The sequence below is a fragment of the Lethenteron reissneri genome, chromosome 22 (assembly GCF_015708825.2).
Source record: "Lethenteron reissneri isolate LAM-NWPU_2019-01 chromosome 22, ASM1570882v1, whole genome shotgun sequence".
NCBI lineage: Eukaryota > Metazoa > Chordata > Hyperoartia > Petromyzontiformes > Petromyzontidae > Lethenteron > Lethenteron reissneri.
The window spans coordinates 11,447,508-11,474,406 of NC_083800.1; the positions used below are offsets into that span (position 1 = coordinate 11,447,508).

General features: G+C 45.2%; 1 protein-coding gene across 2 annotated transcripts in view; it reads right to left on the reverse strand.

Annotated features, from left to right (window-relative positions):
• The window catches only part of LOC133345632 (drebrin-like protein), a 99,304-nt gene that overhangs the window by 37,364 nt on the left and 35,041 nt on the right, over window positions 1–26,899 (reverse strand). For both annotated transcript variants that reach the window (XM_061556566.1, XM_061556565.1), the window contains exons 3-6: window positions 17,112–17,224; window positions 14,437–14,511; window positions 2,577–2,723; window positions 1,482–1,559 (exon numbers count right to left, since the gene is read on the reverse strand). In XM_061556566.1, the coding sequence (XP_061412550.1) occupies window positions 1,482–1,559; window positions 2,577–2,723; window positions 14,437–14,511; window positions 17,112–17,224 (413 nt within the window). The remainder of the gene's footprint in view (window positions 1–1,481; window positions 1,560–2,576; window positions 2,724–14,436; window positions 14,512–17,111; window positions 17,225–26,899) is intronic.

A 26,899-nucleotide genomic window follows, 5' to 3' on the forward strand; every position in this document is an offset into this window, starting at 1 on the left:
AAACAACAGCTCTCACAACTCTTATTGTCTTGTTAGCAAAGGCAAAGCGTTGTTCCATAATCTGGAAGCTCCACAGTGGTCAAAGCCTGATCACCACCTCAGGAACAGAACCTTGACCTCGGAGTCCTTAGGAGAAACGAAACGATAAAATAAAACTATTTTATTTTACCAGGTAAGGCCGACTGAGCTATACTGCTCTTTTTTCAGAAGTGACCTGGTCACAATTGATTGCTCAACGAAGTGGCCTACGTGTGGAAATTTACAGCAGCAAAATACTCTAAACACGTTTCTCATGAATTTTCTTCTAAATTTCCACGTGATAAGCCACTTAGTTCAAGAAAGATCCAGAAGTGATGGTGGCAGGCAAGTGTTGTAGATATGACTGAGCCAAGAGTGGGTCGCGCTGGCTTGGGAAACGACGCAGGATGGGGGAAGGGCCGTTTGCCGAGACAGGCACGAGTCCAGAGACCAAGGGAAAGGCCTAAGAACAGCTGGCGGGAGACTGTCAGGGCAGGTCTTATGGAGGTCGCTTACGTGTCTCCGACTGCGCGACAGCTGCGGGATCTGGGAGACGATAGAAACGCACCGGGCGAGGTGCGGTGGGGCATCGGCGGCCGTGGTCCGGATGACGTTGTGGTCACGGAGCCATTTTTACACCGGGAAATCACCACATGTCAACCGTCTCCAGTTCTCGTGGTGTTTTCAGAAACCCTCAAGCAAAATTTGCAAATGTTTACAATATTTTCCACCTTGGCTCTTTTCTGGTTCACTGAAACCGAGCCGACGAAGCCAAACGGACGCTTGAAAATAAATGGCTCAATACTGCCATTGACACGGGTGTTATTTTTTTACGGCAGCGCTTCTGAGCGTACAGCGTGACGCAGACTTTCCAGTGAAAGCTGTCGAGTTGACATGACTTGGTAAAGTTTTTGCATTTAACCTTAATTGAATCTTTCACCCCACGGAACTGTACACGCGGCGGCTCTCCAAGCGGATCGCTACAGCGCACACGCGCACATGCGCACACACAATAAATACAAATCTAACGTATGTATTGCTTCAATGTGCAGTTAATAATTTTCCCAGTGAAGTTACACATCGGGGGGCGGCAGGGGAAACCGATACGTTTCTTACTTGAGTTTTTAATGAAAAAGAGGGCACCGAGGTTTTGCTAGGAACCGGCAAGCATTTTTTTTACAAACAGACTTCTCGTCTCAGTGGGAGATGTCACTTCTGGCTATGAAATGAATCTCCCTACCTACTGCGATTTGACTTCACGAGGATGTAACGAAAGAACGCCTCCTTCGTCGCGTTTTGTGCTGCTCATCAGCGCAGCACATCATCGTCGTCGTCATCAACGCGGACGGTGACATCGACGGGCCCTTATAAGGGAACACTCAAACAAACATGGCTACTCAACTTCCCCCCACCCCCGCACGCCATACACGGAAGAAGCAGGAGCTCCTGGAACCGTTACGTACCTCTGCCCTCGCCCAGAAGCCGTCGTTTTTCACCCGTTTGATCTCCACAGCAGCATTGGTCTTCTGATATACAGAGCCCTGAAATTCGATACAACAGAAGCACATTGATAAATAGCAAAGTCATCCCACCATTGACTTCCATTCGTCAATCTGCATTGCCCCCTCATGGTAAAACAACATTCACTTTGCCTCCGTAGTGCTGGATTGAAAGCATGAAGTTACCATGCTGGGAATAAAACCACAAGATCACTGTGAACTTTGGCACAAGGCGATGTTGATGGCTATGTTTTTTTCCAAAATAGCTTTAATCATTTATTTATTCCTCTTATTTCCTGGAATGGTTTTACATACTAATGGCGTGGGTGCTATAGTGTAATGGATTTATCACACTGGACTTGATATCCAGAGGTCGATTTCACGTCACGGTAGGACAAACAATCCACCCTCCCCCCCCACCACCTCTGTCCATCGGCAGTTCGCGTTTGGTGGGGTAAAGTTTGGGGATGTCCACCTCTTCCAAGACGTCTAGAATGGCTCTCTAGAGCTCCCTCTAGCGGAGGTCCTTCTGCTAGCGGTCGCGTGAGTGAGCTATTGCAGGGCTGCACCTTTAACCTTTTACGCATATAAATGCAAATGATCACAAATAAGACGAGCAAAGCAATGAGAAATCAACCTCTTGGTCTCTTAATATACGGTACGTATTCGGACAACCGCCCAGGGCCTTGCAGACCACCGGTTGGGAACCACTGCATTGGGCACTCAGAAATCTGCGATGGATGGGGCACGTATGTATGTATGTTGAACTTCTTTCGCACCATATAGTGGCCAACCGTGCTAATCAGGGGTGCGTGTGCAGGGAGGAGGAAGGCAGGTTACTAAGACGACGGCCACGGCAGTGGCACCCAGAGGTCGCTGACCAATGGGAAGCCCTTAATGCGGACATTGTTGATTTTAGAGTCAAAGCGTATCTTGGCAGTCAGGTGTCAACTGTGCAACAGATAAGAGATTCTGGCAGAAGGAAGGAAGCGACGACAGCGTTGGGTCGTTAAGACTTGGACTTGTTGACCTCGATTTAGAAATGTTAAAACGCCTTACCACGGGCTTCCGAGGCGCGTTGTCCACGAAGCAGGAGTTCTCCTGCTGGAGGCCGAAGGTCACGCCGGCTGCTTTGCCCACCTTCTCCATGATCACTTCGGGCTCCACGTCCTCCTCCGCGCGAGCGTTTATCGTCACGTGAGCCCCCTGTGTGACGAGCATACACACACGCGTGCGCGCAATCATAGGTGGTTCCTGTGCAGCAGCACACACGCACAATCACGTGGGGCTCCCTGCAGAGCAGCACACACACACAATCACGTGGGGCTCCCTGCAGAGCAGCACACACGCACAATCACGTGGGGCTCCCTGCAGAGCAGCACACACACACAATCACGTGGGGCTCCCTGCAGAGCAGCACACACGCACAATCACGTGGGGCTCCCTGCAGAGCAGCACAAAAACACACACACACGAGCAATCAGGGGGGGGCTCCTGTACTGCAACGCACACACACGCAATCACGTGGGGCCCCTATAAGGCAAAAGTAAATGCTCACGACGGAACATGGGATAACTAAGTCAGGCGTGCAGTTGGAAAGCAGACTGTGTAAGATGTCGAACGCACCTCCAATTACCATGGTTGGCTCCGTACGGTGAAAAAGGAGTTCAACAAACATACACACATATACGAATGAGAACATGGGTTCCACCCCCACTGCCCTCCTAAACCACAGTAACATACTATAGAATCAATTTACTGTGCATAGTATACTTGAATTTAGGCATACCGTTTGGAAGCAAGTCCCAGTGTGCTTATATCCAGTATCTACTACAGTGACGTAACGATTCAGGAAATGGTCATGGTTGACAGCAGCGCACACAGAACCATGGGACTTGCGCCTATTTAAGTATGTTGAACTTCTTTCGCACCATACGTAGCCAACCGCGCTAATCGGAGGTACGGGGGAAGGACAACAAACTAAACACAAAAAGCAGTTTGAAAGAAATTAGTTTTAAATCTTGATTTAAAAGTGCATAGCTCCAGTGGCTTCCTAATATCGCAAGGAAGAACGTTCCAGGCTGGCCGCAGAAGCGCATCTGAAAGCATGCGCCGATGCGGTGAACGTCTTTGTTCGATGGCGAGCCAAAAGCCGCTGCTGGGAGGGTGACCGGAGTTCGCGCGACGATGGTTTTTTGCTCCTTAGCTGTAGAATGCGATTGGCAGAGTCCACGAGCCAGTGTCACCGTGCTTAGTGAGGTAGGCCTCACTAGCTCGCTCACGAAAGAAGGCAGTACACATTAATACCCCGCTTTAGATCGGCCCGCGTTCCTGAAAGGTGCGATGGCGAACTATTGAAACGACGTCAATGAAAGCGATTTGACAGGGTAAGGTGGTGGAGGCGAAGGCTGAGAGGTGACGGACACGAGAAAGGACGGACGATGATGTCAGCGACGTTAAGTGTGGGTTGGTTGAGGTGGCAGGAATCAGGTGTTAAACAGAGCGATGACGTATTTGCAAAGCGACATAAATTCGGGGTGTTCTTGTATCCGTGGTATTACTGTATTTGTATCCGAGTTTTAGTGTATCTGAGTAAACAAGCACTCCTGACTTACGACAACACGGTAGAGGAAGATTTTACTCTGTTTTGATGTAAACGTATGGGGCGGTTGATTCCAGTTGAAGGGTTCAGTTGGGTAAATACATTTAAGGCAGCGATGAAGGACGAAAGGGGGAAATGTACGGGAGTAGATATAACTACTTTGGACATATTGCAGATTACGGAGAGTTATTTGAAGGGTATGAGGCAGGATGTTATACTTTGGTGATAGAGTTATTTTTGTACACGTGTAATTAAATACCACTCAGAGCTGCAATACGTTTTTTTTATTGTTCGGAGTTACAAGAACCTGGGCCAAAATGCAAAAACTTGACAAATGGTTGTGAATTATAATGTTGATTATTTTCGGACAGTATTTAAACGGGGATTATATTGCATTTCACATCCAAGCTACGGTGACAAAAGATGTATTATCTTGTCATTGACATGGAAAATAACTGCTAACCAATAGTGGAACACATCAGTGAAGAGAATCCGACTTGTGCCCAGCATTTTAAAATGAAATTGATAAAAAAAATAAACCTCAACCATACAAACGTACGTTTTTAGTGTTCACAAAAAACAGCCGTGTGTGCAAATGCACTGTTAACTTGGAAATAACATAAATAAACAATTACGACCACGTTCAATAAAAAAAACTATCTCTGCACATTTTAAAGGGAATCATTCGAGTAAATGCAAAGAACAAAACAGAGAGGGAACTTGCAATCATCCCAAAGTATGAATCATGCCCTGGGTCACATACAAAGGCACACACGCAGTCAACACTCAATCACGTTGCCATTTTTAATAACAGCTTTTTGAAATTACAAAAACATGATCGCTGTGCGTGCACGAAGCCATTCATCTAAACGACATCAGCACACGGGGCGGTTGTTTTCACGACGTGGGCTTTGGCAGCACTTTCTCGTCGCGCCATTTGATCGATTCTTTTCTCACGCCTCTGCTGGCCAAAGGGCCTCTCTCTACTCGAGGGAACAGAGGGGGTGTGTTTTGGCCTACTCTTCCACACAGGCCGGACGTCTTGGAAGAGGTGGGAGTGCTCACACTTTCCCCGACCGGTGTACCAATGTGTGCTTCTCGGTGGACAGAGAAGCAGGGGGCGATTTAAGAAACGTTCCCATTGTGCCGGGACAACGACACTAACCGACGACCTATGGAGTGGCAGCGTATTAACCGTTGCACCACGGCAGCATCCGTTTATTTTTTCTTTCTATTTCGAAATAGTTATGGTTTCAACCATCATCGGGATTCATCCACATATCATCTTACAAAGATGAACAGCTGCCGTCGGCAAACACCCTTTCAATTTGCATCGACCCGCTGGTGAATTTTTAGTCAAGCCCTTGGGATTTAGGCCGCCAGAAAACAAGGCCACTTTCTCTGGCACCAATGCCATGAAATTCTATTCTTGGAGACGGGATTTGTGGCCAAAATTGGTGGCCAAATTTTTTGCTCAAAACAAGTTAGATTATATAAATGTATTTAATATCACCAGGATGGTTGTATTGCTCAGCCAATGATGTATCAAAATCGAATCATAAATCCAGGTCTGGCTGGTTTGAAGAAAAAGCAGCAGTTGTTGAGAAGACAAAAAGAGCCTTGCGCAGGCTTCAGACACATTTATTTCACTTAATTTGGCATGTTTTAGAATTATGTTTTTACTTTGCTGTTATAGTGAACCGTATAAACTGCATTTTTTTAGATAACCCCCTTTAAATGCTAATATGCATTGAGGCACTTTATTCCGTCATCTGTAGGAATATTTAATGCAAACCAAAAAAAAATAATTTCTGATTCAGTTTCGGAATTATGCCAGAAGCCGGAAATCGAAGCCCTCCTCTAAAAGCTGGGATACCGAATAAAAATTTCAAACTGTGCAGTAGCCACGGGTGCCTACCACTTAATGGGCTTGCTCTCAACGTTTATTAATTATCAGTTTCCTGCTGCCTGCCCAAATTTAATTAAACTCAATGTCTCTCTTTTTTTTTACCTGGGTAAGAACCAAAGCGAGATAGATTCACTTTCTCTTCAAATGAAGATCGAGAGTAAGTAGACAAACAGAAAAATGAATAGTTTTCCACGCGTAGATATCACGTAACAATCAAGATGCTAGAGAAAATGATTGAAGTAACACTTTGCGTGGAAAAGCGCTCAAATCACAACGGAGTTCCAATTAGAGCTAGGGGTTGACTCAACCCATCATCAAAGTGCGGTAATTTAAATTATAACTATTTTGTGGGAAGCCAGATGTCTGTAAACAATCGACATAATGCAGTGTTCGTTAACGAGAATGATGATGCAGCATTTGCAGTCTGCCACTTCTCCATCACTACCAATGCTGTCAATAATATTTTTTGGATAACCATGGCCACATGTGCTCAAGTGTCTCCGACCTAAAACAATGCAGCGATAGTGCCAATAACACAATTGGTGGCAATGCCGCACAAGGGCCCAAGACGATGTACGCCAACAAAAAGGTTACAATGTTCTTCGCAGACAGCACAATTAAATGAGTCCCAATCTAAATTGCCAGGCAGCTCATGGATAAAACGACTAAACCAAAAACTCCATCAAGCTCCCACTAAGTGGCTAAGTGGCGACCACACTGAAAGCAACGGTGCAATAAATGCCCAACCGCTCTCTTGGCCTGATTTAATTTCGTGGACCGACCTCTGGTGGGGTTTGCCGCACCAGTGTATGAAGGGCGGCGGCGGCGGCACCACGCACAGGACTCGAGTGGCCTCCGCACAAGAGGGCATTGAACGAGCCACGGGCTACAGCCTCAGCAGCAGCGAGGTTTGACGGCAGAGAATCTCCAGGCTCGCAAGGGTGGCCCCATCTGCCCCTGTATTTACAATTGTCTTTGGGCAGAGGTGCATGAAATTATTATCATGATCATTATTATTTGTTCAATCTTCTTCGTTTACGTGAAACGCACTTTGCTAGATGGCAGCGCTTGACACCATGGTCATTTCATAACTGTGAACGTTTCCACTCAGAGCGTTTTCTTACATTTAATTACCAAGTGGTCTCTTTTTTTCCTATTGCATTTTGCCGATTTCCTTTTCGTGTTTTAGTTCCAAATTTGCAGATTGCGATATGCAAAACATCATTACCCAAAAACGATCTTTAAACTTGAAAACCGAACAGTGCTTATTATAATTGGTGTAAGAAAACAATGGCACTTGTTATAGTTGGACTGGTACAAAAAAACGTATAACCAATTAATACATTTATCAACTTAGGTCTGAGCTTCGAAATACTTTTTGTTAGTAGGGCCCTGCATTTGAGATATTTGCTAATATCGTAATTATTTGTTTGCATGTGAAAGAGGAAAACTAAAAAACTCAGAGAAGACTGAAAACATCCAGACAATGCTCGCCAGTGAAGCCAGCTGCATCTGGGAATTGAACTCGGGTCGCCGGGCTCACAGCACGGTGTGCTAACCACTGCACCACCGCTCCTTCCACCAACTACGTATGTTCCATGCATGTTGAGAACAATGTAAGAATCACGGCGATTATAAAGCAAAGGAACATATGTCAGCTTAACAACGACTTCTTAATTCAATTGTTTTTTAATAAAAAGAGCTTTCTTTGCGCAGCTAGAAAATGCTGGGCAAAAGAAAATGTGAACTGGAAATAGAAACTTGATTACACGTGATTGATTGTCAAGGGTTTGGCAGCAATCACCGATTCTCTTTTATCTCAAACATCCACAGGCTAAATCACCGCGTAGGAATTTCACAGCATCCGATTGGAAGAAAAATAAATGACTCAACTAACATACATTAGAAAAATCACGCTCCTTCATCTCACCCATCAACATCGTCAGGCACGATCTATCCACTGCTGGCTTGTTAAGGGGGTTTCCTGCTTTCAGAACGCGGGATGTGGGGGCAGCCACCATTGTCAATAGGGGCCCAAAAGCAATCGATCGCAAAAAAAAGTAGTGGATTATGATTTTTGGTTGATTACTCGCCTTAATGGATGGATGGTCTCAGATCCAATTGGCAGTACTGCCAACAACAATACAGTAGAACCCCTCTCACAAAACCGGTCACTGAGTGATTTTGTCATTAAGCAGTTATAGGAAATACATGTTAAAGGCTTAATTCGTTCCGATAGCATCGGAAGTTACACATTTTCACAAAAAAACCTACTTTATAATATTTAAAAATGAATATTAATATATAAAGATACTAACAACATTATAAACACATAATATGAAAAGAAACATGGTTAATCAATACAGGAATTCATATTTACTGGACCTGCAACAGCCCGTCGTTAACAGGGGATTGGTCGGTAATCGAACACATTGGGCTCTATGGAGGCACTACACTACACTATACATGACACTACTATACACTACACTATATACTACACTGCTATACACTACACTATATACTACACTGCTATACATTACACTATACGCTACACTACTATACACTACACTATACACTACACTACTATACACTACACTATACGCTACACTACTATACACTACACTATACACTACACTACTATATACTACACTATTATACACTATACACTACACTATACACTACACCATACACTACACATTGGGCTCTATGGAGGCCCATCGTTAAGCGATTTGTCATTAACAGGGGTGGTCGTTAAGAGGGATTCTACTCTATCATGGTCATCATCATCACCACCATCGGCCATGTGCCACATATTGCAACACAACAACCGAGTGCAAATGTAACCACCGCAACTTTTAGTGGCAAACAGTCCAGTTTCCAAAAAAACATGCTGTCAGATGCCTGCTGCTCCAGAGCTAAGGCTCCTCCTGGCTGGAATCCTAACGCAAACCAGACTCACCACCACAACTAACGTACTCCGCAGGAATGTCGACCCTTCAACAATGAATCAGGGTACTGACTATGGGGCCATTGGTTGCAAAGGGCCTGGTGCCAAAGAGGCTTTGCAGGCAGATGGCCAGGCAGCCTGCAATGCTGTTCACACATTTGAATGCATCGCTACATGGAAACCAATAAAGACACTCAACCGACAGCTATAAATACACTGCATAAACGCTCCCGCTGCCAGCGGCACATTGCAGGTGATCTTTATTACGCCAATCCCAAAATGCCGCCAGCATCATCAGTTGAGATGATTGGACCCAAACAGGGCTGAGAAAAAAAAAATCACAATTTGGTTTACGAAGTCTCCACCCTTTCATTTCCCCCAAGCAGCTCGTGTTGCGTGCACTACAGCGTAATAGCAGTACCTTTTGCCCCTTGCTGCACACCACATGCACCACACGATTCCTGTATCATCCGTACGAAGTGTTATGAGAGTGGCAAAACGCTCGTTTGCACGGCTGTGCATTTAAGCTGCAGTCATCGCAGATTTCCCGCTGCTGGCATGCGAACCTGCCGTGACACACACAGACGGGCATAATCCTTGACCTTGCGACGACCTCGCGTGATTTAAGTGCGTGGGCTGACGTCACGCGCACGGCCGACGACGTCACGTTCAATGCTGCGGACGAGCGATAACTGGGGATGTTTGGCGCCTACACAAATAGGTGTGCGCCGGCGTGCACTGCGTTCTTACTGCGGAGCAACACACCACACACAATTCTGCACGCGCACATTCCACCCTGAACGCTGCTGCCGCTGCCATGGTGGCATTGTTCGCACATAACGCTGGACTTGCAATCCAGAGGTCGCCGGTTCGATCTCCCAGCACGGCAGTTGAAATAACAGTAAAAGTTTTATAAATCCCGCCCCTCCCCGGCACCTCTGTCCACACGGCAATTTAAATCATTACACCACAGTTAAGTCTATTTGGTAGGTGGTGGGGTAATGTTTGGCCGAGGTGGAAGACTTGGTCAAAATACCCTGTCCTAGAGGGGTGCTCTAGAGCTCCCCCGAGTTGAGGCCCTTCCACCAGCAGTGGCACAAGCAGGCTATTGCAGGGCTGCCCCTTTACCACTTTTACATTCCATGCCAGGGTGTGGTTTTCAGGACCCTTATTAGCCCCAAGTGAACTCGGTGAGCATCCCCGCCCCCCGTGACCTTTGGTAGACTTTTAAAAGGCTCCAGTTCCCTCATTATGATTATTAGAACCATGTTTTATTTATTTACTTCGAGGTGGCCGAGGGGATTTTTCACAATGCACTGAGGGATCGATCCCTGCTCGCCTGCATTCGAATCCAAACAGCCACATCGTCGTACGGCACAGAAAGAGAGAACAAGAACAATTGTACATTCTTATTCAGTGCTGGATCCCGTGCTGGATGTTGATTGACCATAATGCCACTTTTTTCCATTTAATTTAAAATATTCTAACAATTTCATTTATCCATAATACAGGTTTTTTTTTGGGGTGAGATTGTGTAAATATATAAAAGTGTCGTTAAACCCGCCACCACTCGACACAGCCAATTAATAAGGTTTGTCACGTAAACAGAACATGCCAATTTGTTACTAGTACAGCACACCGGTGTGTTGGGAGAGAAAAGCCACACCATTTACAATTTGAGTACAACATTTCACCAGTAATTACAACTAGCTTTATCAGGCAACAGCCAGATGTGTGGAGAAATCCTCCCGTTTCGTTCCTTAAATATGAAGTCCAAAGAAGGATGAATGGAAATGTGGTGGATACACACTTCGGAGGCCAGTTGTTAGCAGCAGCAGCAGCAGCTGATGCTGGGCAAGCGAGCGTGACTGATGTGCCTCCAGGATTCATTCTGTGCCATCATCTTCCAGGGCGCACTGTGATCACCGAGAACTGACCAATACAACGTATAACAACGCAATGCCCCGATCCACAAAACATGAAGGGGACATCACGGCGATAGAACCCCGCTGCTCCCGACGCGGTCATCTGGGCTTGACCACCCGAATGTGAATCTGTAGTCATTGCTCTGTATCTGCATCAGCAGCCGTACGAGAGAAGAGATCTTCCAGGGCCGTTCCCTGGCGTAAGGCGAGAATTCGCTAGAGGCGTCGCGAACCTCTTGTGCAACGGCACAAGTACCGCAATTCGATTACGAACGGTGGAGTGCATAACAAGTTTGTTGTTTTTTTGTCTTTCCCCGAGTTTGTGATAACTGTGCTACTACATCAGTCACGTCAAGAGACAATGCATCCATTGAGAATGACCCAAGTAAGATACTTTTCACCGTAATAATTCAACAAAATAATTCCAATTTCCTTTTTGTTCATATTTTTTTTTACCCAGTAGGGGGAGCACTTTCCAACGCACTCTTCAATGATAATTCCGTACAACGAGTGGGTCTTTCTTCTTCTTAGAGCCAGGATTTAGCCAAATCAAGTTCTAAAATAACAAATTTAATCCGATGGGTTTTCTGTGCAGTCATTGGTGACTGGGCCACGCCAATCAACTCGCAACGCTTGAGAACCTGGTCTCACCGCGCAAGGTGCCTGGATTGAACACCCAGGATTCTCAGTGTTGCTGACTCAGCACCCTGACCTCTAAGCGACCCAGCCCACATTCTATCTGGGATATTATCTGAAACTCCCTCCAGGCGGCAGATTCTCACGATGGGAAACGACCGTATATACAATAACAGGGCAAAATAATACTTCCCGTGCCTCTCGTTAAGCTGATTTTTTTACAACCATAATGTTATAATAATCATAATAATGTGGCCTTACAAGAAGACTTGCAATTGGAAAATGAGATCAAATCCCAGTGGCCTGGACTCAACCCATTACCCCCCCCTCCGGAGTTGATAAAAAACTATCACCACACATTGTGAAAAGTCAACAGTAGTTGCCGTCCTACGGAGATACTGCCTCCTGCCATAGGCGCATGGAATTTTCACGATTGGTCATCAGAGCCAGGGGACACTTGTGACTTTTTGACTCTGGGGGAGGGTGAGGGCAAAGATCCATGACAATTTCATTTTGATCCGCGCTTCATTAACTTGATTTTCTCAAAATAAAAATAAAACAAACCAAGTTTCTAATTTACCCGGTTCACGTTTTTGCACAAAGGGCTTTAAATATCGGCTAACCTTTAAAACTCATCGCGACGTAAAAAAAAAATTCGACCTTTAAAACTTGTGGAGCAGATTGCATGGAAATCTGTTATATATACCCTTTCACAACAAGCAATTATCCCCATTAAATATAATTGGCTTAAAAGAAAAAAGAAATTATACGTTACTTATCATTAAATATGTAATAATACAAGTGCAATTATTCCGTATTGTCAAATTAACGAGCAAAAATCATGCACATGCCAAGAAAATGTACCTAATTGCTTCCGTAATATTATCCAGATCTTAAACGGGCTCTCTTAAATTCACTCCAAAACATTTCAAAATACCATGGCCTCATTAAAAACAATGATGGGTTCATGCAAGAACAGCGCTAGATGATGCCGCATAAATAAACAAAATATTGCACACGCTGCCAACACACAGCTCTCTCATGCGGTTCACATTCACCACTGCATCCGATAAGCCAGAGAAATGATAAGCCACTCCCGTTTAATTATAATCCAATGCACATGGTCGGTCCTAATGATCTTAATCAATGTTTGACGCAGAAAGTAAAACAATGAGAGCAAACACATACTAAGCACACTGTAAACTCATTACTGAGTGACCTGATTTATATGTATGTGCAGACTTGCTCATCCAATTGTAACATGGAGGGGCAAATTAATAAAATAACTCTCCGACCGACCGTACTTCCAATGTAATGCTTCCTCTATATATGCCTATAAATAAATCACCCAAATTGCACCCCATCTTGTCAAATCTCGGAATCTATGCCTGGTTGAGCCTGGATTGCGCTTCGATGGGTGGCCGCTATGCATAATAGGCGTTATAGACTCAACGTGGTTGGAGAAAGCGGTTCAGTGCAGCAAATTGAATTGCTGTACTGTATTTCTATGCTCCTAATCGATGGCCCCTCCGCTTTGCTCACCTGCACTCGCCAGTGCCATGAAGCATGCTAAAATAACCTAAATTGTACGTGCACAAGAATATGTGTTGGTCTCATCTTATTCTACATTATTATGGATGGCCTTTGATCAAGGCGTTTAACATCATTCAGAAAAAAATGTGTAGAAACAAATACATTATTTGGATGAGGAATGGGTGGACAACGATGGAGGGCGTGTAGGGGTTAGGGGAGGGAAGGAGTGGAGGGGAGGGGGGAGGGAGGGAAGAGAATGGGCAATGGAGAAGAGGTGAGGCTTTGAGAGATGATCGGAAGGAGGTTATGTCTGTGCCTCCAGCTCAGAGGGCCCATTGCAGTTATTCGTGACAGGGGGGAATGAGCATGCAGAGTACGTGGCACTGCAGTCGGAAGCGTGTTTCTTCGATGGATTTCAAGACATCCCAAGAGAAAAGTGTACACGGAAGAACACCCCCAATGGGAATTAATAATAAATATTGTCATTTCTTACCTAGAAATGCCTCACTGGCTCTTAAGACTTTTTTTTCAGAAGGGTCCTGCATTGGGATATTTGGCCAATTCAATTATCGAGCATTTGGTACGTGGGAGAACCCGGAGAAAATCCATGTGCACGAACGGATTTACACTCAAGCATTATCATCTCCCAGGGCCACCTCACGAAGCTCCACGCCTGCTTTAATGACCAGGCAAGGCCTGGTGGACACGCATCCAAGAACCAAGCAGGCTTAAAAGCTTGCTTGGCTTCCACGGTGTGATAAAAATCGCAACGCATGCACGGTTATTTTCTCCCATTGAGCACACGCAACACTCGCTCGATCGTACGGGGGGACGCAAGGACCATGACAGTCCCTTGAGCAGTTAAACGGTTCGTTTACGAGCAACGTGTGGGGAAATTTTACGAAATTATTTAGCGCGTGTCGGGCACGGCGAGATCCGACCGTAGTCCGTCCTGTGCTCGGCGGGCTGCATTGGATTACGAACCAATAGGTTTTAAGGTCGCGCCCGTTACACACAAAAGTGCTTGCCACAAATGAACCGCAATACCTCGCTGATCTTGTCAAGAAGAATAAACCATCACTCCAATTTGGTGATCCTCGCAGGGCCTTTAGGCTAACGACTGAACAAAGACGTTCATCGCATCGCACACTTTCAGACGCGCTTCTGCTGGCGTCTGGAACGCTCTTCCCTTCTGACACTAGGAAGCCACTGGAGCTATGCCCTTTTAAATAATTTAGATGGAAATCTAATTTCTTTAGAACTGCTTTTTGTGCTTAATTTGTTGTACTACCTCCACACCTCCGATGAGCTCGGTTGGCTACGTACGATGCAAAAGAAGCTCAACATACATACATACAAATGCCTACCTTGAAGAAGTTGCCCACGGAGTTGACGTGGTTGGCACAAGTGCCCTTCCTCCCGTCGCTGACTCCCTCTCCGATCTGCCAGTCGGCAAAACGGCAACAGGAAGGAGGCAATTACTCGAGATGAAAACACAGAGAGGGCGCCCAGGGTCACGGTAATGAGCCACAGAAGCAAGGAATCTGTTGAAAACGCCCGCTTTTTCCTGGGATCATCCACAATTACTGTTATTATTTGGCTTTCACGAGCATGCAAAAATGTATCTCTTGATATAAGAATATAGGAAAGATTTTACCCTTTCTGGCAATAACACAGGTGTTAAGATGTTAACACACCAAACTTGAACCTTTTGCAAAGAATGTCTGCATTAACCACATATACTTGTGGTGAATATGCAAAAAAAAACATGCTCTGATATTATATGCATTGTCTTTGAAACTGTATTATTGAGGTCAAATACGACACGTTGGCGACTACTGAACAATAATTCGGTAAACCCCGACTCAGTGACCCAAATATTCACATGTCTGTAACGATATCGCTGCCACCAGCACAATGAATTAATAAACGCACTTAAGTTATTCACGACACGAGGCTAAGAGCTGTCAAGAGGTATGCAGCTGAGAAGTTCACATGGGGATATCATTCTACCACATGAAAACACGAGAAAATACCGCAAATAATCATTTAGAGCCCTCGGCCCATCCACTGCTAGACTAAGTGGTCATTTGTTTGACTATTCTTTACCCAGGTTATTAATTAAATAGAGACCCAGGACCGGTTTAGTTTGATTACTCGCCACCGATGTCAGCCATGGCTAGGTGTTGAACCCGGGTCGCTGTGGTTCATAGTGCAGTGCGTGAGTCCGCTACGCCACTGCAACACGCCAAAACAACATACAGCAATAGCCCGGTTTACGTCAGGGATGCTTTCCTGAAAGGTACGACGATGAATATCGAAACGACGTCAACCAAAGCGATTTACAGGGTAGGTGGCGGAGGCGATGGCTGAGCGGCGACAGATAACGAGAAAGGACGCATGATGACGCTGTCAGCGACCTAAGTGTCGTTTGAGGCAATGCAAATCAGGTCGTGGTGTTAATAATAAAGTGACGAGGTGTTTGCAAAACGCCGTAAAAGGGTGGCATGCCATTGGTGGTGGGGGGACGACTGCAACCTGCCACCTTTGTCTCTCCAACAATGGTGTTGGCGACTCATCCATACCTTGTACCCATTTGAGGTGGAGGCAACCTAGTAGAGACCCTATTTATAGATTGCGCTCCGTGATGTTCGCTCACGTAATGGGCGCAATATAATTGCCAATAACATTATTAGTAGTTTTACATGACGAGCACTGCCCGCCCATTTACATGGGATACACGGCCGGGGTGAAGGGTGGGTGTTGGGGGGGAGGTAGGCGTGACGTTAACGCCATTACGGGGATATGTGCGGTGACATCACCCGTGCGTCAGCCAGGCAGCCAGCCAGCCAAATTTTTTTCTAATACAGTATGACAAGCGATAAAAGTTGCCAATGACACTGGTGTTGCGCACGACCAGGTATCAAACACAGATCTCTAGGGTCACAGCTCAATGTGTTGCCCATTTCAATGCCACTTATTACAAAAATGACTCCCAACCATTACCTGTATGGTGTTGCTGCAAGAGATGCTAACGATCGCCGAGAGAGACTGCATGAGAGGGGGTTTGTGGTCAACACCCCATGCCACACTGCCCTTGCCTACCCAGTGCCGTGTGAGGCCTTAACGCACAACACAAGGTACTCACTCTAGGCCGAGTCGACCAAGGGCCAGCCCAAGCCAGTTTCTGTTTACAATTGCTTACTATGAAAATGAGTTTTTGCCCTTTTATCTGGCAACAAAACAGGTGTTAAGTTGTTAAAACACCAAAATGAAACCTTTAACAAGAATACATGTCTGCATTAACCACAATACTTGTGGTCAAAATGCATTGTCCTTGAAACTGATTGGTCCACACCAGAGACAGCTTTCTTTTGAGCCTCGTCTCAAACGGTGTGAGGCCAAAAGGCGTACAGCAATCAGTTTCAAAGACAATGCATATATTATCAGTGTTTTTTGTTTGAATTTTGACCACAAGCATTGTGGTTAATGCAGACATGATTCGTTGTAAAAAGTTTCAGTTTGGTGCTTTAACAACTTAACACCTGTTTTGTTGCCAGATAAAACGGGAAAACTCCTTCTCATATTTAGGTACTGGCAAAGGAGGGCCCATGATGTAAATTGCCAACTACTCGTGTTGTGCATGGCGAGGAATTGAATGTGGGTCACTGTGACTGTACAACAGTGCGTGAACCACAAGCTTCATTGCACGGTGGCGAGATGTTAACTAACTCGCCTGGTATACAGGAGGTCGTGGGTTCGATCCTGAACCCGATGCCTGTTTATTTGGATTTAGCATGTTCTCTCCGTAGTTGCGCGGATTTTTCTCCGGGTCCTCCGGTTTTTCCCTCCCCATTTAGAAACATGTGTTTAGAGTATTTGGCTGCAATAGATTTCCACATGATAAGCCACTTCGTTGCGTAACCCTTTGTGACCAGGTGGCTCCACAACTCAGTGGGCCTAACCTGGTAACATAAAAATAGTTTAGTTTAATTAAACTGCGCATACTGACGAGTATACGTGCACACTCGGACCCACTCACCCAATTGATGAGGACGTATTTGCAGAGGCCAGCCTTTGAGTCTTTAACCTTGCAGAAGGCGTACATCACCTTGCCGCTATTGAGCTCCTCCACCATCTCCTCCAGACCGTTTGCTGCGCACGGCAAACCAACAGACATGTGTTTTCACTTACCACGTGCGTGTTCACAAACAATATTACGATCCAGAATTAGAATTTTTTTGGGTCAGCCAATGTAACTAACTGGCCAAATTTGTGTCGTTAAGACCCTGCATCACCTGGGACGGCCAAACATTTAATTGTCACGTGGTGTACAAGCGTTGAACGGACCAAGTACGCTTGTTTCGCTGGAATCTACGTCAAGCATGGCAAGAGCCAAAAAGGACAAGATCCAAGAAGTCGGGAAATAAAAACAAATCCAGGAAGTGAAACAACATGTTTTTTGGAACAACACAACAACACCAAACTATTCGACTCAACACGGTGACTCACGACAAAAAGATTTTAGTTTTTTTTAAACGCTCTGTGTGATAACAACAAACTGTTATTTATGTAGACGTGAATTCACTTTTTGGACAGGTGGCATCATAGCATAGCTCAAAACACGAGGCTTGCGAATTTAAATTCCAGTCAGAAGGAGACTCTGCTCATCATCCTGTCAGAGTTATTAAAATAATAACGGCTTTGTGAGAAGTTAACAGTGGTCCCCTGCCATGGGAAGATGTAATTTTTCACCAGGGACACAAGCTAGGATGGATAAATGTATGCTGGTCCTCTTTTGCACCGTACGTAGCCAACCGTGCTAATTCGAGCTGCGGATGAGTACCACCCAATATTTATTTGAGTATGGAGATTTTTTGTTACTTCAAACTTTAACACACTTTCATGTTAATTAAGCTGCATTGCACCTATGACTCTGAGTCAGGCTCAATGCAACTCACAACTCCCATTCCCAGTCGGCAGAGCATCTTCACACGGCAACGGAACAATTCGTCTCTAGGTTGGACATTTATCAATTTCTTTTTGCTGTGCAGAAAAGCAACCGGGAGGAAGACGCGGCAATACTGCCGCACAATCTTTTATTAATTTATCTTAGAAATTCCACAACCGAGCGTTCGTGTATCCTGAGCCAATGGTATTGGTCTGCGTGACACAACACAGGGTTTCTGGGGAGTTCCACAAGTTAGGCAACCTCACGATCAATATTTAAAAACCACCCTAACAATTAATGATAAAGGTTTTTGGGTTAGATCGCGTAAGTAGAAATGTGCCGTAATGCTCCACCACCCGATACAGCCAGTAAGGGATTTGTCACCTAAACAACGAGGCAATTAGTTACTACTCGAGCCCACCGGTGTGTTGGAGAGTAAATCCACAAAATGTACAATTTGAGTACGACGTTTCACTGGCAATTATATCCAGCATCATCAAGCGAATTGCAAGAATAGTGAAGCAATCTACCTGCTCCCGGTCTTAAATATGACGTCATCACTGTGAACCGACCCTAAGAATACGTATAACAAATGGGATATAATATTGACAGCAATTATCTAGAACTCTGAGAAAATTTGACTCACGTATTGAAAAAGTCAATTGTTTTGACAAATAAAAAAAGTGAACTGAATGCACCATCTCCATCCCAGCGTGGCTGGGGAAAGTCAGTTCATCCGTGTCCGCCCGGCACAGTGGTATTCTAGGAGGCATTCGGAGGACTAAAATGTGAATTTCCATTGCCTCAGAGATTCTGGCACAAAAGGCCAGGGAGGCAATAGCTGATGGATCGATGGCAAAACAATCAACGATATGTGGGGGGGGGGGAATACTGCCATTAATCTTGCATGCGTGGTTGATACAGTTGCTTAAAACAGAGAAATAAACAACGCAGATAATAAATAATATACAAAACCAAAAACGCCGCAATTTCTGGTGTAAAGAAAATAAGACATTTAATTTAAACATAGTAATGTTTGTAATAAAAGATATGTGGCAATAGCTTAATCGTGATTTGCGACTAACAGTAGCACATGCCGGATGCCGAAACAGAAATCGTTGCTATCTAAGGGTTACGTTTAAAATAACATATATAAACAAATTTTTTTTTGCAAAAGATGAACGTTCGAGTAAACAGCGATTACGTGCGACGATAGATCGTCGCTGGGTTGATAAAAGAGAGAAAAAAAACGTTTTGGACGAGGTCATGTTTATTTCATTTAACGTTTATATAATCTGAGACTTGGGTCAGCAAATGTCAGAGTGAGGCCTTCTGTAATAACACGCTACGTGCCCCGGTCGTCGTCGGCCTGAATGCAAATACGAGGCGGTGGAAATGTGCACGCGATTAGCTGCCAAAAATCCCCACGGAGGGAATTGCTGTCACGATTTTCTTAAGTGTGCTCAAACGAACAAGAAAGAGACGTCTTAGTGAATTTTACTGGGTCAAAAGCTATGACGCAAATACGCATTTCCCCTCCTGCCTGCTGCCCCTCTGTTCACAGACATCAAAGCTCACTGCCCCAATGCTGTTAAATCCCTCTGCATCGCCACGCCTCTCTCACTGGAGGTCTTTTCTCTCACTTTCTGACGACGTAATCACGAAAATCACTTGTGCTCTTGACATATAAATCAGTGACACATTTTACACAATCCGCACCGTTGTTGTGTTTTTGAGTTTGTAAAGCTACACAGTGTGCACACAAACATATATAAACAACAAATCAAGTGTTACATGGCTTTATAAGTGGTACACTCAAATTGGTATCACTTCATAGGCAATCTACAGTTTGTTGTCACATGATGATACTGGCCAAATTATAGGAATGTGGCACTTCCAGCAATGGTCTAGGCCTACCAAGAGAGATGAGCACTTCTGACACTGAGGTAGGGAGACACTTTGACGTTTGACGAGCCATGAATATCAAACAGTGCACGGTTATAGCAAGCCGACAAGCGACTCTACAAAGGACGCTTCGCTTTAGTTGTTGGGGGGGGGAGATGCAGGTCTAGAGGTGAACACACAAAACACGAGCAGTGGCACAAACGCATATGCACGCCAGGCACGCGCTTATCAAACCCTTACACAGCATGACACAATTAAACAAGAATATATATTTCGATTTAAAGCTTTCGTGACTGCAGGGATTCATCTTCTTGGTTCTTTCGGTAAAGTCACGTAGAATGGAAATAATAAAATAATAAAAATAAAACATAATGAAATAGTTCTCCACCTGAGGACGGCTGCTTGCGTTGTGGCCGAAACGTCGTGAGAATTATTTTATTATGTTTTATTTTTATTATTTTAATATTTCCATTCTACGTGACTTTACCGAAAGAACCAAGAAGAAGAATATATATTTTTTGTTAAGAATTAATTTACAATCTTACCAGAAAGCTTTACAGATCTGGGAACTGATGTTGGTGAGCTGCATGGTAAGTTTTTTGAGTGACTAGTCCAGGGGGTTTTGAGACTTTGCCAAGAAGTAGTCTTGTGACCAAACATTCTGAAGCGGCAACCTACGGAAGATTAGTCCTGAGGCTCACCAAGACTTTTCAAACCGTACAAAGAAATAGCAGAATTATACAAATTTGCTGCATACACAAACACGCGCACACAGTCACCTACATCTTTATTCTGCTGTGTTTAGGAGTCGGGAGACTTTTTTTTACAAACCGAACAAAATGCTACTGTACACTGTTTAGACTATGTCTGTAAATCCCGCCCGTGAAATGTGTTCACCCACAACGTGGAGTGGAAAGAAAACATTCTCTGCTGGACTCCGCCCAGAGATTCCACCTCAACCATTGAACAGCTTCAGGAGTCTCCACAGCACTGTGTGGGGGTAATGTCTTCTCAAGTTTAGAACCGAGAACATGTAAATCAGGAGTAAGCAGTAGAATAAAAGTGAGCTGAAATCAGAGGTCGCAACTGGGTACCCGAGACCCGTACCCTACCCGATACCCGGCTACCCGTACTCAGCCGGGTACGGGTACCCGTTTGCGACCCTGGTGCGGCCGGGTACGGGTAGGCCGTGAGTCACTGGTGAGTCACCGTTTGTCACTCATTTCCCAACGTCTTGTCTCTTCTCACAATTCAAGTTCCTAGAATCAACCCACCCGCGTCTGCAACATGGCTTCATCCCAGAGGCCGAAATCGGGTACCCGATACCCGTACCCTACCCGATACCCGGCCGGGTACGGGTAGCCGGGTATCGGGTAGGGTACGGGTACCCGTTTTCGACCCTGTTGCGGCCGGGTACGGGTAAGGAATCAAAACCCGTTTGCGACCTCTGGCTGAAATGCCACACTAAACAAAATTAAGTGAAGGTGAAACCGTGCATTTACTGACTAACGCCACTGCTGGCGGAGAGGCCTACGCTAGAGGGAGTTCTGGAGAACAATTGGCTTACTCTTCCAAGCCAAACATCTTGGAAGAGGTGGGAGTACCCATGCTTTACCCCCCCCCCCCCTCATCTGTGAAAACTGCAGCTTCATTGCTCATCGGATTCCTCCATTATAAATGCAAATTCTGATTCTGAACTGTGCCGTAACAACTTCTGCTGCTGGGTGGACAGAGGCTGGGGTGGGAGGAGGATTTGAGAAACCTTGCTGCATTGTTTCAACTGCAGCGCCGCGCCGCGAGGATTGAACCAGTGGAACCTCTCGATTCCAAATCCAGTGTGCTCGCCAATTCAGCACGGCGGCAAAAACAGTAAAGGAATTAAATACGGCAGACGGAATTGCTCGGTGAACACAAAAGGCGTAGAGTTTGTGTCACGTATGAAATCTAAATGTGCACTATGTTTGCATTTTAAAGGTTCAACGTGCACGAGCCCCAACCTTCTGCCCTTCCCAGATGCCAGGAGTCCTGAGTTCAGGCTTCGGCCTACGCAATGTCTGTGCCTTTTACCGGGGCTCTTATCAACTAAAGAAAAAACATTTAAAAAAGGTTCAACCTGGACATGTACAGCTTACGGTGGGGTTATGATCAGAAGCAAATGACAATTGGGCCTTTTTTTAATGAAGGCGGATAACGAGATTGCGTTGGTATTCGTCTTGATGGGCGGCTGCACAAGGACGTTTGATTTCCAGCATTGTTGCTTCGCACCGAGATGCACTTGAGATGTTGCACAATGATCAAAACCTCTTGACTTAAAAAAGCTGAGATTCTCAACGAGCCCGTATATCCGCATGGTTTACCAAATGAACGTGGTAATTTTGCACATGCTCGGTGTGACATTGTTATGGGTGGATATCTTGAGGTAATTTAGCTGATATTTTGGAAACACATACACACGTACACACTTTGTTGTGAAAAAGTAGCACCAGGAATATTTTTTTTTCGAATTCAAATTAAGTTTAAACATTTGTACAACTAAAAATTCACGCAATTACTTCATCATTTAATTGATGAAAAACAAATTTTTCACGAATGATAAATGGTTTTACATATAACACCACGGGGTAACAAAACTGTCAACTTTTGATTTATCCTATTATAAGAGATGCTACCACGGTGTAATGGTCAGCACACTGGACTTGCAATCCAGAGGTTGCCGGTTCCGTCTCCCGGCGCGGGAGTTGAACCAACGTTCACATTTTTTTAAATCCTGGCTCTGCCAGTGGGTAATGCAGGGGGAAGGACAACAAACTAAACACAAAAAACAGTTCTAAATAAATGAGTTTTCAATATAGATTTAAAAGTGCATAGCTCCAGTGGCTTCCTAGTTGTAGTGGAAGGCAAGAGCATTCCAGACGGCCGCAGAAGCTTATCTGAATGCGTGCGATGGAGCAATGAAAATGCAAGAAGGGTGCATTAGGGTTACATGCCATTCCTACAAGTGCTCTAATATCATCCTTCAATCTACCCACTGACTTGTACCTCCGCCTTGTCCCGGTCTTGGCAGCAATCACCAACTTTGTATATTAAAAGTATTGTACAGGATATACAGGAATAGTGTGTGTATGGATTGTTGTGTGTATCAGGAGCAGTTGCCATAGAGATCACGCGGTTTGAGACACTCCTGGTGACCCTGGCTCAATTCCTGGGCGTGGACGACAACCCCGGCGATAATTGGAATCTAAAACTGGGCCTAGGCCTCCCCAAGGTGAAATGAACCTAAAATGAGCAATGGGTGTGCGGCGCATTAAGATTAGCGGTGGGAAGACAAAGGCGGTCAGGTAAAACACTGGAGAAACCACGATCTGCGCGCCGACAATATCTTTGTCCTTTTCGTGTTTGTGCAGACATCTGTGCAACTATGGTAACAGCACCCAAAAAGTTACTGTTTATTGTTTACACGAGCACAGCTCCATAAAAAATATATTGCCAAGCCCCCCCACGGCTCTACGATCTTACTAACAAAGTGCATGGTAAAGCTTTCACTCGGAAACAGAGGTTGTTTTTTATACAGCCGCATAAATCAACATCACAATGCAAATCATAAACACTGGAATGCAAACAAGCAAACTACCTGCCCTGCGACCATGCATTCCCGTCATGGGCGACCAAGCCCTTCAGAATCCGAGATTGCATTTGCAGCCAGATATGAGTTTTTCCATGCCGCAAAAAAAACTTATTTTTTGCGGCAAACAATTGTGAATGTGCTTGCATATCCGTGCTTCCAAAATACGATTGCAGGAGAGAGTGGCATTAAGATCGGATGCTCGCAATCACACGACGCTACGTGAAAAGCCCATGCAGCTGCGCAAAGTAACTACATTGATCAGCTCGGTGGGGTACGACAACAATCGGTCAAGTGGGCCCCCCCAATATTGTATTTGTCTCACACGATCGCACCCAGGCTATTATGTATCCCCGGCTCCTCTTGCCTAAATCACATCGTTACGCTCACGGTCTCGAACATTTAACGCTGTAGGGACGCTCCGTCTTCGCAAAATCAGTTGTTGTTCTTTTACACTGTTGTTGAAAAATCTCTCATGGTGGTTATCAAGGGGGTCCCCCCAACTCGTAGCTTTGTCCACCGGGGGGGGGGGGGGGCAAGGGACCTCCTTCCTGCCCCCACGCTCGTAATGCTGCTGAGCCCATGTGAATGCGGTTGGAACTAAAGGATAAAACTAAGACCTCCATTGTGTCTCTCCACGTAAATAAATACACGTTTTAGTGCAACAGTCAGTCAATTGGCTTTGCAAAGCATAAGTCTCCAGCAGCGATTGTTTAAGCAAGTTTTAATCAACTGGGTCTTAAAACTTGAGATATGATCTTTTGACCGTTGCAAAACATATATATACGGTAAATGTGTATTTTCCAGTCATGATGCTGTTATTTGATATATTGAGAACTACAAATGATCAAGCACCGTGGAGGCGAGGGTTGGTGGACCACACGAATGTTGTGAAACGCCCTTCCCGCGAGCGACAGGGAACCATAACCTGTCTTTCGAGGAGAATGCAATACAGCAAATGTGGACTTCATCTGTTCCATACATAACGGGATAGAGTGTTGTACCCTCGCATGTGTGCCTTTTCCCCAGGAGCTCCGGTTTTCCTCCCACATGTAAACACTCATTCATTGGCTGAAAAAAATCGTAATATCTAGAGGGCAGCAGAGCTTGGATAACTGTAGTTTCTGGCTCACCACGTGGCCACTGGCTGCTTGTCTGCGGTCCCTCGTGCCCCTGGATTGTTCTCTCTCTCTCTCTTTCTCCAGCGAATACTGTGCCGCGCCTTTACAAGTTGTAATTAAAAACGAATTGAAATTACGGCTCTTGAAATAAGTAAAAATATTCATATAACTTCCCTTGTTAATTAGGCTACAACTACAGGAGCTTATTCAATTCTTCCCCCCCACCCCCCAAGGATGTATCGTAAGGGCTTTAGGGCTGAAATATAATTCGTGTAGTTTCTGCAGCAGGCATCATTTATTGGTCTAATCAGCTGCAGCAATGTTCTGTGAAGCTCACTGGAATATGCACATCAGGGAAAGATGTTTAAAGCCCACTTGTCCCGACAACTTTGCCATCCCAGACTGTTATATAATTCATCGCACTCATTTGACATTTTAACCTCGTCAACAGTTATGAGAAACACGGTCATTTACGGTAAACAAATTGAACCAAAACATGTTTGCAATGTGCAAAGAAGCGTGGAGAGGTGATACGCCTGTAAAAATTACATCGAGTGACAGAAAGAAGAACACGTGGATCCGAGAACATACACGTAAGGCTTCTGACGTTCAAAATGATGAGAAAGTAAGTGATCTTGGGAAGAACAATTCATTAAACTATTTAAAAAACTAAAAAGCTGATTTTTATTTTACCAGGTAAGGCCCACTGAGCTTTACCTGTCCACACATGATAGCTTAACGAAGTGGCTTATCACGTGGAAATGTATAGCAGCCAAGAAAAATCTAAACCGCATGTTACTAAATCTGAATGGAGAAAACCAGAGAAAAATCCACGCGGCCACGGGGAGAAAGCGATAACATGCAAACTCCAAATATAAAGCAGGCGTCAGGGTCGGGATCGAATCGACAAACTCCTGTATACAAGGCAAGGTAGTTAACATCGCCACTGCGTCGTTAGAGAAGGGATGCTGGCTGACGGTCAACAATAATTTTCGATTGAGCCTCGGAAATGGAATGGAACGCATCCATGGAGAGAAATCTAGCCGTGACATCAGTTGGTTTGCTGGTGCCAGGTGGAGTATTAACATCGCAGCATTGTAAATCTATGGGCAATGGCTCTTGTTGGCCTTCATCCGGCAGTGGCTTGACCATAGCTGATGATAAATGGCTGATGCCAACCTCTTATTGCTGAGTAACAACACAAATAACGAACACGTTTATTACGAGGTGTTGTTTATTTACTGCCATGAAGAGATTCAAAGTGCCATGGCAAGGATCGGCCTGACACACATCGCTCTGGCCGCTGCCGCATGCGAAGGGCCTTTCAACAGACATCCAGCAAACCCTCGCACAGCAGCCAGCTGGGCTAACACAGAAGGGGAGGAATTATAATTTAATGGCCATTAACAGTAAAGCATAGGCGGGGATATCGCTCAGTCGACGCAACAGGAGGGCCCCCAAATCATGAGATCATGGGGTTAATATTGTGGGCACAGTTGGCTCGGCCACCACTCTCATAATCATCACCATCTCTGTGGGGTGGATAAGCGATCACCTCCCCCTGGTGAGGAGCCACAGCAAAGGGTAGCTGGGCACCTCAACAGGGAGAGAGGTAAACGAGCAAAGGAGCAGCCCTGCAATTGCCTGCTCACGTCACTGCTCCAGAGAACACCGTCCAGAGGGTAATTTTGTCTATTTTTCCTACACTGGCCAGACATCTTGGAAGAGGTGAGAGTATCAACACTTTACCTCGCCACACATGCGCGACCTGTTGACTCAACCATGCTGTGGGCAGACACGGAGGGGGGGGCCCCCCCCGGTCTCAACTGCCACGCCGGGAGGTCGAATCGAAACGGAGACGTCTGGATCACAAGTCCAGCGAGCTAATAACCGTCACGCCAACCGCAGCGTCCTAGGAATCACTCTTAGTTCTTTCGGTAAAGTCACGTAGGTAAAGTGATGCAGCAAATCTGGCTGTGACGGTCCCACCTGATGACGGAGACTTGTGTTGCCCCCGAAACGTCGTGATTTATTATTTTATTTTTATTAATTTTAATTTCATTTTTTACCTACGTGACTTTACCGAAAGAACTAAGAGTATGAATCCTTGCAGTCACGAAAGCTTCAAATCTAGAAGCATCCTAGGAAGTCAGCAGAGGTGTTGGCACTGACAGAGTGGTCCCTTCATGGGCTCTGCGCAAAGCTCGCCGGAGCAGTTTCGACATGGGAGA